Source organism: Megalopta genalis, chromosome 17 (assembly GCF_051020955.1).
Source record: "Megalopta genalis isolate 19385.01 chromosome 17, iyMegGena1_principal, whole genome shotgun sequence".
NCBI classification, from domain to species: domain Eukaryota; kingdom Metazoa; phylum Arthropoda; class Insecta; order Hymenoptera; family Halictidae; genus Megalopta; species Megalopta genalis.
Window position 1 is genome coordinate 4,879,794 of NC_135029.1, and position 14,176 is coordinate 4,893,969.

Here is a 14,176-nt window from a genome sequence, read left to right on the forward strand (position 1 = left end):
GGGCCAGAATACCCCCTTAAGGCAAGAGTTAGGCGATACCGGGGCTGCAGCAGGTGAGCTTGCATCGAAGGGCGGCCGATGTATATTTTCGCATGGCGCCTATGACATATGCAGGCCTGGCAGCCCCGATACACGGATGCTATCGTTGAAAACCATTTATCGTAGTAGGAAGCACAGCTTAACCCGCGGTTACCTCTCGAACTGTTTTTGGACCGCGGCGTTGCCGCTACCCCGCTGATCCGAAACCGAGCTTTCCGAGCCGGATCTCCTTGTGATTCTCGTGTGTCCTGATCGCTGCGCCATCTACAGAAATAAAATGAATAAATTTGGTAACACCCGGTAGCACTTCTGGTTCAGGCTTCGTTCGGTCAACATCCAGGCACACTAGATAGAACACTATGGTGAGTGAGGACTTCCTTTTCGATACTCAATTATCAATTATTTTCATATCCATCTGTATCGCGTATACTCGAATCAATTATCGCGTGAAATTTTTGAGATTATTCACGTTCTCTCGTATAATTGTTCTTAATTTGCTGTTTTAGCTTCGATTTTTCTGTGCATTTGAAATTGAAACTGCGATAACTACCGATTTTTCTATATATTGTAACTACGCTGGTTATTCAAACGAGGTAGTTTAAACAATTTGGGATAGTCAAAGATAACTAATGGTGTCTATTTTGTATTACAGGCAGACCTCAGCGCAAAGGATGTCGAAAGTGAGTAAAAAATACCGGAAACATTTCGGTTGTGTATACGTGTTTAATTTTGCTTGTGCGACGGAGGTAGAATACGAAGGAGCTCGCGATGTTCCTAAGCAATGGTGAAGTATCGAGTGAATCTCACAAATGTGATTCGGATAAAAGTGCCAAGAACAAACTCGCGCGAGTCGAACGAGAACTATTTGAAAAATTGAAACGCGAGGTCTGTAAGAGATCTCGACGTGCAACATGATCTGTGCGGCGACATCCGGAGATATTTATCAATTCGAAACGACGCGTTTCTTATTAGGAAATACGGAACGTTCGATCGCGTTTCCGTTGTGTTTGTTATTTCATAATAATGTTGTTGGCTCTTCCACGCGACGCATAATTTTCCACGTCACGTGACAAACACATTACGTAATTGGTAGTAACCGGCAAAGCAAAGATGTAACCACCCCAAATGCGTAACACCATTTCAAAAATAGTGCTCTGTTCTTATATGGCTCGGCGGGGGTAATCTGACCCACTACTTCTACCAGCGAGTTCTTGAATTGGTTGCTGGGTGGAAGTCGCTGCGTCTTAAAATAGAACAATATTTTTGAACCAGGTACGCGAGAAGAGCTACGCTTCAGCTGATATTAATCCGGATCTCGCTTCGGAAATGTTTCATCCTGTATGACTCGCTTAATTTTTTAAATGTCAATACGTGTTATTTGTTGTTTGATTGCATTTTGAAAATCCTCAACTTCGCCGAAGGATCGGAACGATAGACGTCTGTCGCAAAACTGAACGCGATGATAGCAATTTTCAAAGACGGATTTCTGAACGTGACGAAATTTATAAACAATAGTTGGTCAGATAAATAAAAATCTGCAACTGGGATAATGAATCGATAGTGAAAAAATCTAATTTACAAATTGTTCATACATCTTCGACGAAAGTGAATATTCAATATTAAACATGTCCGCGGAAGGACTATTATTTCTATGAAACAAAAAAGTACAACGATAAACAATAAAATACTTGATCGGATATTTAGAATATAGAATATCTCTTTAATTGATTAACAAGTTTGTTGGCTATAAATATAACTTCCAGAAACACGAGTAGTCTAATAATAACTATGTTACCTGTAAGAATTGTAGACTTCCGCTTGAATTATATAATTGACAAGGAGTTCCATACATTTCGTTTATTGTTAGCACGTATCTATAGAATAATTTTAAGAAACATCAAAACCGAAAGAACATATATTCATCGACCATATTTCCAAAACTTTGTGCATCGAAAGTCCGTCGAAAGTGAAAGATTGGCTGATGAATATTACAACTTTTTTTGCATTGCAATGCTAATTACGTCAGCCGTATTAATAAAATTATTTACTGAGAACAGTGGCAATTTTCTAACATTAACTGAAAGCAAACTATATAGTGTTATACCGTGTAATATGTATAGAAAATTGTGCACTATCCTCAAAATCGAATGTTCAGTATCGACATAAATATTTTGCTGATTACACGTCTCGATTATTGCTAATAATGCCTGTATATTATAGTAATAATCGCAGATAGAAGAGAAAATGATAAATAGTATATGTGTTTCGCGTTGAATAGAGGCTGAATTCGCCTTCTCCATTTACGATGCTGATGGCACCAACGTCATCGATGCCGTTGACCTTGGAGAGGTTCTCCGGGCCCTCAACCTGAATCCCACAAACGCTACCATTGAGAAGCTCGGCGGAACGAAAAAAAAGGGCGAGAAAATGATGAAAATCGATGAGTTCTTGCCAATCTACAGTCAGTGCAAAAAGGACAAGGAACAGGGATGCTACGAAGATTTCCTCGAGTGTTTGAAACTCTATGACAAAGCAGAGAATGGAACCATGTTGGCTGCGGAACTTTCGCACACGTTGCTCGCCCTTGGTATTTCAACTATTTCGATACTAAAATATCTCATTCGTAAAATTACTTCTCACGAATACTTCTAATTCCTCCTAATCAATTTCGTTCCTATATTAACATCGTTTTTTTTCCATAATTAGAGTTATCAGTTTTTATTTTTTAAGTGCTACACGTATTATCGTAGTTTCCAGTTTCATTTACCAATTTTTGATGATCGATTATCTCCTAATTTCGAAATTCAGTTTTGACTATTCAATTATTTTCAAATACATCTGGAACGTCACATATTTTCAAATATTTCGCGAACGATCGTCTTGTAAAATATTTAAGATACGCGCGTATTAGTGAAACCTAATCAATAGACTTAATCAACCAGTTAGCTGTTTTTCTCGAGTATACTCGAATTAAGTAAATAAATAACTGTTGGTAATAAAATTGAAAAATAAAACAGTCATTTCATTACAACCCAATTCTATATCATAACAGCCACGCGTACACTTTTCGAAGAGACTGCAACAGCTAACTGGTTAATGAAAAACGAAAGTAATTCAACGTCTCAAGCAAGTATCTTCAATGTTCTACAAAATATTTGTATAAAAAAGAAAACACGAACGCATCGTATATGAAATTCTGAAACATAGTATAAACATGCATTATATGTATCATATCAAACCACGCAATATCTATCGTGATAGGTGAGAAATTGACCGACGCCGAGGTAGAAGTCGTATTGAAGGATTGCATGGACCCAGAGGACGAGGACGGTTTCATCCCCTATGCCCGTGAGTATCGATCCATGTTCGTGAACCACGCATACTGCATCCCGTGAAATAGATCAACACAATATACAGTATTGAATTATGTTGCATTAACGGAGCTGCATTAATGTAGAAAATATTGTCGGCTCAAGGATAAAAAGTAGTATAAAACCATTAAACAACGCGCACGCCTAGGTTCGTAATCGCCAGTAGACACGATTGTTTTTGCAGTAGAGATCTAAACGTACGAAGTTCCCTATCCCGTTTTCCTGGTGTATGCCCGGTGTAGATCCGTCACGTAGCAAACCCCTAGAGATTTTTTTACACAGCTGTCACCTCGAATATATCCAGGCGAGTCGCACGGGAACGAACGAATTCGGACCCCATTCCCCGTCATTTGATGTTTCCACGTATTTTGTGTTCTGCAGCGTTCTTGAAGAAGATGATGGTGCCATTGTAAGCAAAACCGGAAGTCAATGTCACAAAGGTCGCCGTTCGTAAGTACACCCTGTAGACTATGCCTCCGTGAATTGTCTGCCACTGTTCTACCCGCCGATTCTTTCTCTCGTTCCACCTGCAGACTAACACTGCTTCGCCGTTCTGTATTACGCACATCTCACAATTTATAGGATGCAACGAGTCAACGTGGCTGGGATGCTGAAATCGATAACCTGCTTCTCACACAACAATACTTTCGAAGGCTTAAGAGACTCATACGCCAAAAGTTCGTGATCCGAAATTGTCGGGACGCGCATCACGGAAAATGGTCCAGTTTCTCGGACCTTACATTCTCCGTTTTCCGAGCGTCCCTTTTCTCTCGCTATACGTGTCATTAACCAGTTGCCTTCTTCTATATAGTCAATTCTCGGATGAAATGCCGAAAACTGCAACGAATATTAAGATATTCTGACCGATCGGCGCGGTCCAGTTATATCGAATGGTACTCGCGTTATACGTTCTTGCGTGGAACGACGGTTTCTTTATTTCCTACGGGTTTACGAACACCGAGAACGGTTTTCGAACGACTAATACGGTTCTACGCGACGTAACAATGTCGCAGAGCCAACTCTTTCTTAATGCTTATCATGTTCAGTCTTGCTTATGTTCGTGCGTCCGGCACAAAGTTCGATTGACCGCGCGGTCCGAGACCGCGTCTTACGACAACTGTACATATTTTTGACTCTGTTCGTTGTCAATCAACTTGTGCCACTGTCTCGGCCGAACCGAAATAATATCGATCGATTTATTTCTAGCGTTCCTTCGTAAACTGTGCGACAGAGCGGGGGGAGATGAGTGACATCGCGGTCGCTGTGCTGCCCGGCATCATCCGTTGGCAAAGTTCACGTCAACGAGGGACACGTCTGTTCGTTCTAATCATCTCACCACTCATCCCCTGTTAAAAATCATCAAACGCGCCCGAGCATAAATACATTTCATATCGCAGCGTCAAAGTAATGAAACAACATTCTGAGCCAACGTCAGCATCATCATCGAGACCTTCGACAGAGATCAATGTAAAATTTCGATAATCAAAGACAGAATGGAATCCGGTGTACGTAAAAAATCAATGTATGAACTGTTCAGGGAACGCATAGAGAACTATCGTTCCCTGATTTGCTATACTGTACTGTTGTAAGGCTAAATATATTTTTAATGAGAATAATGTACGACATCGTATGAATACCTTCATGTACATGCCCATACGTTAATATTGTACAGAGTCGAATGGAAAGATTACTGTTATTTTACTTCTTACCGTTAATTAAATAAATTACGCCCCTCGTGCTTGAGGAGTGCCAAAAATTTACCTTTACTGTACACCCCGGTTGTACGATATCCCAACAAAATTTTGTTGCATAATTATTATCACTTTTTCGGATCCTTTTTCCGTATGTTTTTTATTTCGTGTGAGTAATAATTAGATTGCGGATCTTTATGCAAAATAAACATTTGCTAAGTGAACTGCGAGAAACAGAAATCGAATAAAAATTAATTTTTTCTAGTAATAATCTCAATGAGTCAACAATAGTGCAACAGTACAATAGTGCAATAGTATTATTAAATTCTTCTAATACAGTCACAGCTTGATATTGCATCTATTCACTTTTGTTATAAATGTATAAAATCCGCACTCCAGTTATGATTTTAAGAGAAACGTTGTTGTCTCTTGTTTTAGAATGTCTAGAAAAGAATTTTTAGTCATTTCTGTGACCTAAAATTATAAATAATTTGAGATTTCTAGGGTGTGTCACACCCCATGCATGTACTATAAAATTTGTATGCGGAGTAATAGTTGAGATTGTTTAGAATTTTTCAGTTTGACTTGAATATTTTTTGGCTTTTACTTTCATACTTTGTCTGTGTAAATGATTTCACTAGCGTTTATAATATTTCCAAGCATTTTAGGAAGATTGCAATATTATATTGCAAACAAAGAGGTGACGGTCTTCTTTATTACAACAACGCCACTCTTTTTTATGAGAACGTCGAATATCGTCATGAAAAATGTATTGCAACATAATGCCAAAAGATGCAATGAGTAGTTCTGCTAAATTGTTTTGCATTCTACTCACATATTTATGAAATAATCATTTTTAATTATCTTAAGAGGTTTCAGTAAATGCAAAGAGATATCCGAGAACTCATTGTTCCTTGCCGATAGAACATAATGTGATGGTAATTCCTGCGTCTACCACCAGAGGGCTATCAATCCTACATTCTTCTCACAAGTTCTTTGTTCATATATTTTTATTAAATAAAAAATTGCAATTTTCAGAAACTTTTTAGAAGTTTTGATACCAAGAACGCTGGAGTAGGAAAATCCATTATCAGATTAAGCTTTTTCCGCTTAAAATTTTGTAATATTATTCCATTTTGTTCGTAGATTGATAAATAAAATTTTTATTTCAATTTTCATACAAGTGATACAAGCACACATTTAAAATTCATGTATTATATACAAAAATATATATTTTGATTCGTACTTTGTACGATGAAAGTTACCTATCTGATAAAATTGTCGTGTATTTTTTCAAAATTAATAATTTGGAAGTTATTATATTGATTTGTCACGTTATAATAACTAGTAAGTAATTATGATAAATTTTAATATACTAAAGTTTGTTATTTATTTTCAAATCATAATCTTCATGAATTATTGATATTAATAGGACAGGGTGTAACAACACGTTCACTAATTAATATAATTACCGTTTCAAAAAATGTTTGGTACTTGTTCAATTAATTGTAAATGCTTGTGGTTCTTGGTCAGAATTGGGATGTGTATAATTACGATCGTGTATAATATACATTGTATACCAGTAGAAGTTTAATTAGTATATGCTAAAGAACTAAACTCTGCCATGTATAATAACAATAATATGGCATGTTTTTAATCTCCGTCGTTCCAATATTTATAGGCAATTTTATATGCTATGGTAGCCATGGTATACTAAGCTATGGTATACTACATGGTATACTAGCTATGGTATACTAACGCAGACAAAAGACCATATTTTTTGTCGGTAGACAAATTAATCACCCAGACTAGCAATTTGGCTGCAACGCAAACTGGATTCAATTCAATTTACTTTAGAGTCAAAACATTCATGATTTTTCATCTCATTTTTTTTTATTAGATAGTGTTCACAAAATTCGGATCTCTAAAATATGCGACTTTAATAAGATATTTTGTAACTTACTGTAAAATGTTCACTTCATTTTTTCTAATATTTTTATAATTTTTGTAATATTATATTACAGAATGTTTATAACGATTTATTATAATTATTTTGCTCCGAAATAACACGGACATACGCATAAAATTATCCACGGTATTCTATACCAATAACGATGCACAACATTTTAAGACACGAGAAACAAATTTTGGAATAATTTGTTCTGCTTTCAAGATATTTTGCTAAAGAGACATCAGAAAGTAAAAATGTATTGTATAAATTCGACAGAGAATTTCATACGTGAAGAAATAGTCAATATAAATTAACCTGCAGGACGAGTTCAATAGATATAATATTAGTGATTGTCTTTTTATTAGTCAATTTAATTGTTACCTTTTTCCTATATAATTTTTAAAATGTTAAGAAGTTACTTTAAGAAATTATTTACAATTATATAAATTACCTACCGAAATTTTAGCTTTGTTTGCCATCTGCTGATATAGATTCATCGACATCTGCGCGTACAGCTATAGAAATAAGGTCTGATGAAGATGGCAAAGGTGAAGATGAATATGAAACAATTTCTAAAATATTGGAATATTAACCCTTTGCACTCGAAACCATTTTAACTCTGAATTCAAAATAGTTTTTCTGACTTCCACTATGTCCATTCTGCACGACTTAAAAGCATTTTAATTAAATATATGAAATTGAATATTACTCGTGCAACAATTACGCTTTTAACAGTTGGTAAAATATAAACAGATTTGATAATGTTAAAATTATTTTGAAACGCTATATAACAATTTTAAGCGGTGAGTCGGAGTCATCGGTCGAGTGCAAAGGGTTAAACAACTAGAGTCAAAATTAAATGGGCCGTAATAATTACATTTTTATGTTTTATAAATATTCGTAATTTACATTCTGTTATTTATCGTATTTCAGTGGTATTAGTTTCATTCAACAGATGTTTGCTGATATAAAAAAAAACAGCATGACAAAAATTTATTTATATTCCCTATTTTTATGTTTGTATACGAATATTTTTTAATTAATCTATCGTTATTTATTATATTGTATCTGTAATAAGTTATAATACTAGTATTTTTGTTGAAGGAAGAAATTTATGTAAAAGTATTTCTAATTCTGGCCAAGAAGCGTTACTCTTCAGATCACTAAGGCAGTAGTACTACCCCATTCGAGGATTCTTCTCTTAACTATTTAACTGTGTGTACGATAAGTATACGCGTTATGAAGAAATGACAATGTTTTGTGTCATTACAAGTACACTCGTCTTTTGGTTTCAAGTAAAACTGTTACAAAACGTATCCATCAATTTCAGATATTTCCGAATAACTTCAATAACTTCAATAACTTCTTACCAGTTCAACGAAAACATTCGTTAGGTATACTAATTTTTGAATAATTTCAAAAGAACTTGCTGAAATAAATTACATATAGTATGATTGATAAAATACACAGAAATTCGATCTGGACGCATTTTTCACCGTAAACGTAAGTTAAAGTCTCGATCAATTTTCAAATATTGCTGATCAGAATTACTAGTAGATATCGTCGACTTCTCAAACATTAATAACTGGAGATGTCAATTGATGTCATCCATATCTCAGGTATTAATGACTTGGGAGATCACAGATCTTCTACATTTCAATTTTTACGATTCCGTTGACACTGAATCTACCAAGCACTCTAAAAGTGACTAGTTTAATTTAATTTATTTAGACCTTTCATTATTTTTTCATCACATATTCGTGGTTTAAGAAAATTCGATCATTTTCTATGAAAAAGTCGTTATAATTTCAGCAACATTAAATTAAAAAGTGTGAAACCTATCGTTTCGATCGGCGGTCCAGGGGTAGATCAGGGTTAATGAACATAATTGATTTAGTCACTCCGTCATTTTTGTTATTATGTATTCTTAAGTTAAGACATGTATTCAACCGTTTTCTATGAAAAAATCGTAAATAATTTCAGCAACCTTAAATTTAAAAAATGTGAAACCGATCATTTTGACCGGCATGGAAGGTTTAGTGTTAAAAACTGGTAATATCTAGTATAATAATATAATAGGTAATATCTATAGGTAATATCTATATATATATAATATCTCCTATTGAGACATCCTCGGTCAACAACGCGTTAACACATAGCGTTCCAGTAGTTCCATGGCTTCATGATTCATGAATAAATCAAGTTATCCCCATTTCTATCGACAAGAGAGACCTTTACATATTTCTGAACAGTTTAAACCGAGCGAATCCATTCCTCCGTTCAAACAATGAAACAACAATGAAAATCCTAAAATTCTCACGATCTCGGCATAGGAGAAAGCAGAACTCCCGTGATCCGCCCGCAACGACTTAAAAATTGCTCTAACACAGGGAAGAAGCGAAATTCCCTTCATCCCCGCCGCAAAGGGGGTGAACGTACGATGCGCAGATTGCAATCACCCCGAGTCTGCGATGCGACTCTCATCGCGTCTCGCAGCGCGGTGTTTACCTGTGAGAAACGCACGTACAGAGGAGCAAGAGGTTCGTAAACGCTCGGCGATTTCCGATGCCGAGGCGTGGAGCGTTCGGGTGATCCCGGAAAGCCGGCGGTCGAGTCAGTCAGTTCAAACGCGTCGCAAGTGTCGCGCGTTTCGTCTTCTGGTTTCGGTGCATATTCGCCGTTCCGCGAGCCGAGCATCACCGTCGACGTCGTCCTCGCTTTGAACGGTTTTCATCGTCGCGGCATTCCCGACCGAGAAACCAGGGGCATTGTGACGCGGGACGTAGGGTGTGCGGAAACTGCGAATTTAATAAAACTGAAACTGCGGACACGGTAAACCGAGGGGGCCAACGAGAAGAGCGACGAGCAGAGTCGTCGACCGTGGAGAAAATGACGGATGTGCAGGTGAATCCGAGCAAGGACGACGTCGGCAGCAGATTGCAGCAGAACGACCACGTCACGCAGCGAACAGGTTGGTGTTTGTTACGAGATTACTTTTGCTTTCCCGTAACAGCCGGAACGGAAGCGCGAGCGAGCTCATTGGCGGAACAAACGACTCGCCATCTTGGCTGCTCTACGCTGTCACAAATTCGCGAATAATTGCTATCGCCACCCTCGCACGTTTTAACAGTATCCTCGCGGATTTCACGTTCACTGGAGACAGAAATATTAATGGCACAGCGAATCTACGGGCACGCTTCGTCTACGGTGGATTGTTTACCCCCGGCTCTGGAAATCGCCTGCGCTCGAGGGTGCGATTTTATGGACCCTCTAGACTACAGAGGGTAGGGTGGAATGGAGCATGGATACTTTTTAGCGGCTGGCTGGGAATGATTTTTCCCGTTTAGCAGCATTTTGTTCAGCAATTTGTGATTTATATGTGGATATTTACTTATTTACAGGTTTGCGGACATGAATACTATAGCATTCGTTTTTATTGTGATGCAAAATGACACGAATGCTGTAACATTCGAATTTATAATGTATCCAATTCTATAGAGCGTTAATTTATTGAAATTATTGTGCATTTATAACTTTCGCTGTCTGTAGCTATTAAAATGTGATATTCTGAGCATTCGGACAGAATGTAACGACTCAAATTTTGGACATCACAATTAATTTAAGAATCATCTGTCTAGTTTTGCAGCTCATTGAAATTTTTACTGTACGCGAATGTGTTCAGTACTATGCTTGGAAAATAAAAGTTTTTCGCGCGGCAACGTAATGCAGAGAGTGTTAAAATGTATTTGTATTTGTTTAATTAATTTTTTGGTCGGTCTCGCTTCTGCTGGGAAATTATTGATTATTTCTGAATAATTGGACGATTTGAAATGTTACGCGTGGAAAATGCAAGTTTGTCACGTGATAAAATAATGCAAAAATGACTGCTAGGTATTAGCATTTGTATAGATCATTTTTCAATGCGTCTTGCATTTAGCGGAAAGTTGTTTGTTTATGGAATATTGTTAAAAATATTTAAAGGATTTTACATGCTATAAAAATGCAAGTCTCTCGCATGGAAAAGTAATGCGAATAAGATTACGATGAATTAGCATTTTTGTTCAGATAATTTTTTAGTAGGTCTTGTTTGAATTACGATTATCGGTGCGGCTACTCTTTTGGAGGGTTGTTGCTGCAACCCTCGTGTCAATGACCGTCCGCCCGGATACTGCCAATGTGCTTCTACTAATTTTGTCTGTGCTCCTGGGATATATCGAAAGTTTTGGATCAATATCTCTAGAGTAATTGTAGATTGTAATCTACATATCTTGAGTAGAAAGATATTTCGGACGAATTAGATCGAAATGTCAGGTTTCTGAGTTTTTCTTTTAGAATTTCTGATTTTATAGAAATGTATCTATGAGAAATTTTTGGACGAACTTATTTGTTCGAGTATATATTGTCACAAAAATTGTAGTATGTTTAAATAAACCCCGTTTTATCGTTAGTAAAAAATCGGTATACGTTAATTCCGTTAGTTCGGTAGTTCTAGTGTTAAGGTAGTAAAATAGGAAATAAAAATTGTCTGTCATTCGTTGAACCACTTGTACCAACGTGCGTGACGGTATTTCGGTGACTACATGGAATGTCCTCTTTTATGATAGTACTATATTATTTTTGACATTACAAGCTATCTTGTCCTATAACAGTTTAATTGATTTGAGACCTTGACACGAGAAGTACCGTAGATTTTTGCCTGTTGTTGGAAGAACAAACTACGGTGTTAATCGAGTTAGTAAGATGAATTAAAAAATTCGTGCAGTAAAATTAAATCTAAGATTATTATGTAAACAATAATTTTGTTTATAACCAGTATGCAGTAGGACATACTTTAAGTCAGTATTTTGATTTTTATATATCGATTAATTTTATTAAATACTGCATTAATTATTATTTCACTTCATCATATCATTTTCTTAACAAAAATTAAAAGATTAATCTAAAGTCTCTGCTATTTGAATAATTCTGAGCGTTACTGTACCTGCGTGTCTAGGTAAAAGTAATCTACGTAACATCTATTATTGCAACAAGGTTAAGGAGATTTCCAAGTACGATGATAATAAAGACGGCTGTGGTATGATTTAATCTCCTATCATTCATATTGATATGAAACCTATTATGAAAGATAAAACATAAGTATATGTTTGTTTTACAGCAAGAGTACATAATAAGTAAAAGGAAGAGAGCGATTTCATTTTTTTCAATATTGTAAAGTCCATAGTGCATCTGTTTCGAATAAGATTTTACTGTATAAACAATACTTGTTATCTAATATTGGTAATAAAATTCTGTCTGTTCGCATCTGAATCTATTGAATCATAAATAGGGCACTTACGATTGCTTCTATAAAAAGTATCTTTAGTATAACTTATAGCTATTTAAGAAATGATTTAAGATGATATAAGAAATGATTTGCAAATTCTGTTTAGTAATAAAGAATATAATATAGAATATGCAAAAAAGACGTAATTTAATGAAATAGAGATACTAATAATATTAACAGTAATAATTGAGAGAAGTAACAATTTTGTGCAACATTATATTCAAATAAAATATGTCTCATTTGTTAATCTGTACTTATTTAACGAGAATATCATTGCGTTACTTCTATTTAACAAAATTGTTAATATCGTGAAAGGTACATTGCCTGAATAAGATCTGTTCACAGATAACGAGGAAGTCGATTTAAGAGATAACGAGGAATTTCTTTCCTAAATATAATAAAGCTGTCGAACGAATTCGTGATGTAATAAATGAGTGTGCAACGTCGAGTGTCATTCGGCGACTGCTAAGTACGTACAGGTTACAAAAATATCTTCTAAGTAGCTGGTTAACTGGTTTGCAAACTTCAACTCGAGGCGCTGCCATAAGTGGAACGTTCTACCAACCACCTTGTCGACCAAACGAGATAAAAAAATTGGAAATAGGCCGTATCATATGCCGATTAAGAAATTGACGAGCGCCAGGGAGTTAACGATGTTTTGTGGGCGTGTCATTATAAAATTGACCGAGCTCACCTTCGATGATGAGCCCAAGACCTTAATCGGATGACCCACTCCTGGTCCTCGAATGATGGAACGCTCTAGCCGAACTAGTATTCGCAATTTGCTCGACGTTTTCATGATAAACACATGATACGCTCTTCATCCGTTACTAATATCTAATCGTATGAAAATAATACCTGGAACCAACAGTTTACAAAATGATACATTACTAATATCCATTACTAATATCCAATCGTATAGAAATAATACCTGGAAGCAACAGTTTACAAAACAAAACCTTTGATCACTTTTATCATTACTAGACTGCAAAATTTGATGCAAAACAAAAATTTTTTGTATCAAATTATTATTTCAGTTCAATTATTATGTTAATTATTTCAATAAAAATGGTGTACCAAGATTCATAAATTCTTGTCATGTCTTCATTGGTACATGTTTACCCATTTTTGCCATAAATGTGTAACATCCGCAAGATCTAATTATTACTATTACCAAATAAAATTTTACATTTTTACAAATTTTGTACTCTTTGAAATATCTTCTTACAGCAGAATAAATCAATGAATTAAATTTAGAAATTATAAATTTATCATGTTCGCTGTCCTCACTTGTCAGCTAATAATATTCTCTGTTGTAATAATTTATCGAATCTTTATTTACAAGATAGAAGATAATTAACAAATAGAAGCTGCAGATTCTCTGGGTATTATACTGTAAATAGCAAAGTATGTAACGATGATAACAACTATATTAGCAAATAAATAAATCAACGAATTTTTGTAGATATATCGTGTAGAATGTATAGTATTTATAAAATTATGAAATGTGTTTGTGTAAAGAATATGTTGGAAAATAGTTGTTAAGGAAGTGCAAAAAATTAGATTTGCTGATCGGAATTGACCCAATCGTTGCAGTTGCTAATCTTGATCTCAAATGGACCCTACCGAAGCATTGCCACTTGAACGAATGGTTTGTTAACGTTAGTGCTGTGTCTAATACATACGTGAGTACCTATCGTTACGCGAATGCTTATCGTTACACGAGTAAGAGGCCAAGGTCCTCCTCGTTACCCATGTTCCTCTTTAAGCTTTATCGTAGCTCGTGATTATGTGAACGATT

General features: G+C 35.7%; 1 protein-coding gene across 2 annotated transcripts; it reads left to right on the forward strand.

Moving 5' to 3' along the window:
* The first annotated feature begins 267 nt into the window (after window positions 1-267).
* Mlc1 (Myosin light chain alkali) lies at window positions 268-5,170 on the forward strand. Of its 2 annotated transcripts, XM_033483584.2 has the most exons (6): window positions 268-401; window positions 692-719; window positions 2,318-2,626; window positions 3,301-3,387; window positions 3,792-3,860; window positions 4,617-5,170. In XM_033483584.2, exons 1-5 carry the CDS (start codon window positions 399-401, stop codon window positions 3,821-3,823), a joined length of 459 nt encoding a protein of 152 aa, XP_033339475.1. In that variant the 5' UTR covers window positions 268-398; the 3' UTR covers window positions 3,824-3,860; window positions 4,617-5,170. The 2 variants fall into 2 exon arrangements, with proteins under 2 accessions (XP_033339475.1, XP_033339474.1); XM_033483583.2 differs by lacking the exon at window positions 3,792-3,860.
* The last annotated feature ends 9,006 nt before the right edge of the window (window positions 5,171-14,176 follow it).

What these genes read in the sequence shown, in the direction of transcription:
- Mlc1 (XM_033483583.2), top strand. An exon ending in CAGCGCAAAGGATGTCGAAA is followed by an intron (nt 720 to 2,317) that starts GTGAGTAAAAAA and finishes CGCGTTGAATAG; the next exon opens with AGGCTGAATTCGCCTTCTCC. An exon ending in CGGTTTCATCCCCTATGCCC is followed by an intron (nt 3,388 to 4,616) that starts GTGAGTATCGAT and finishes ATTTATTTCTAG; the next exon opens with CGTTCCTTCGTAAACTGTGC.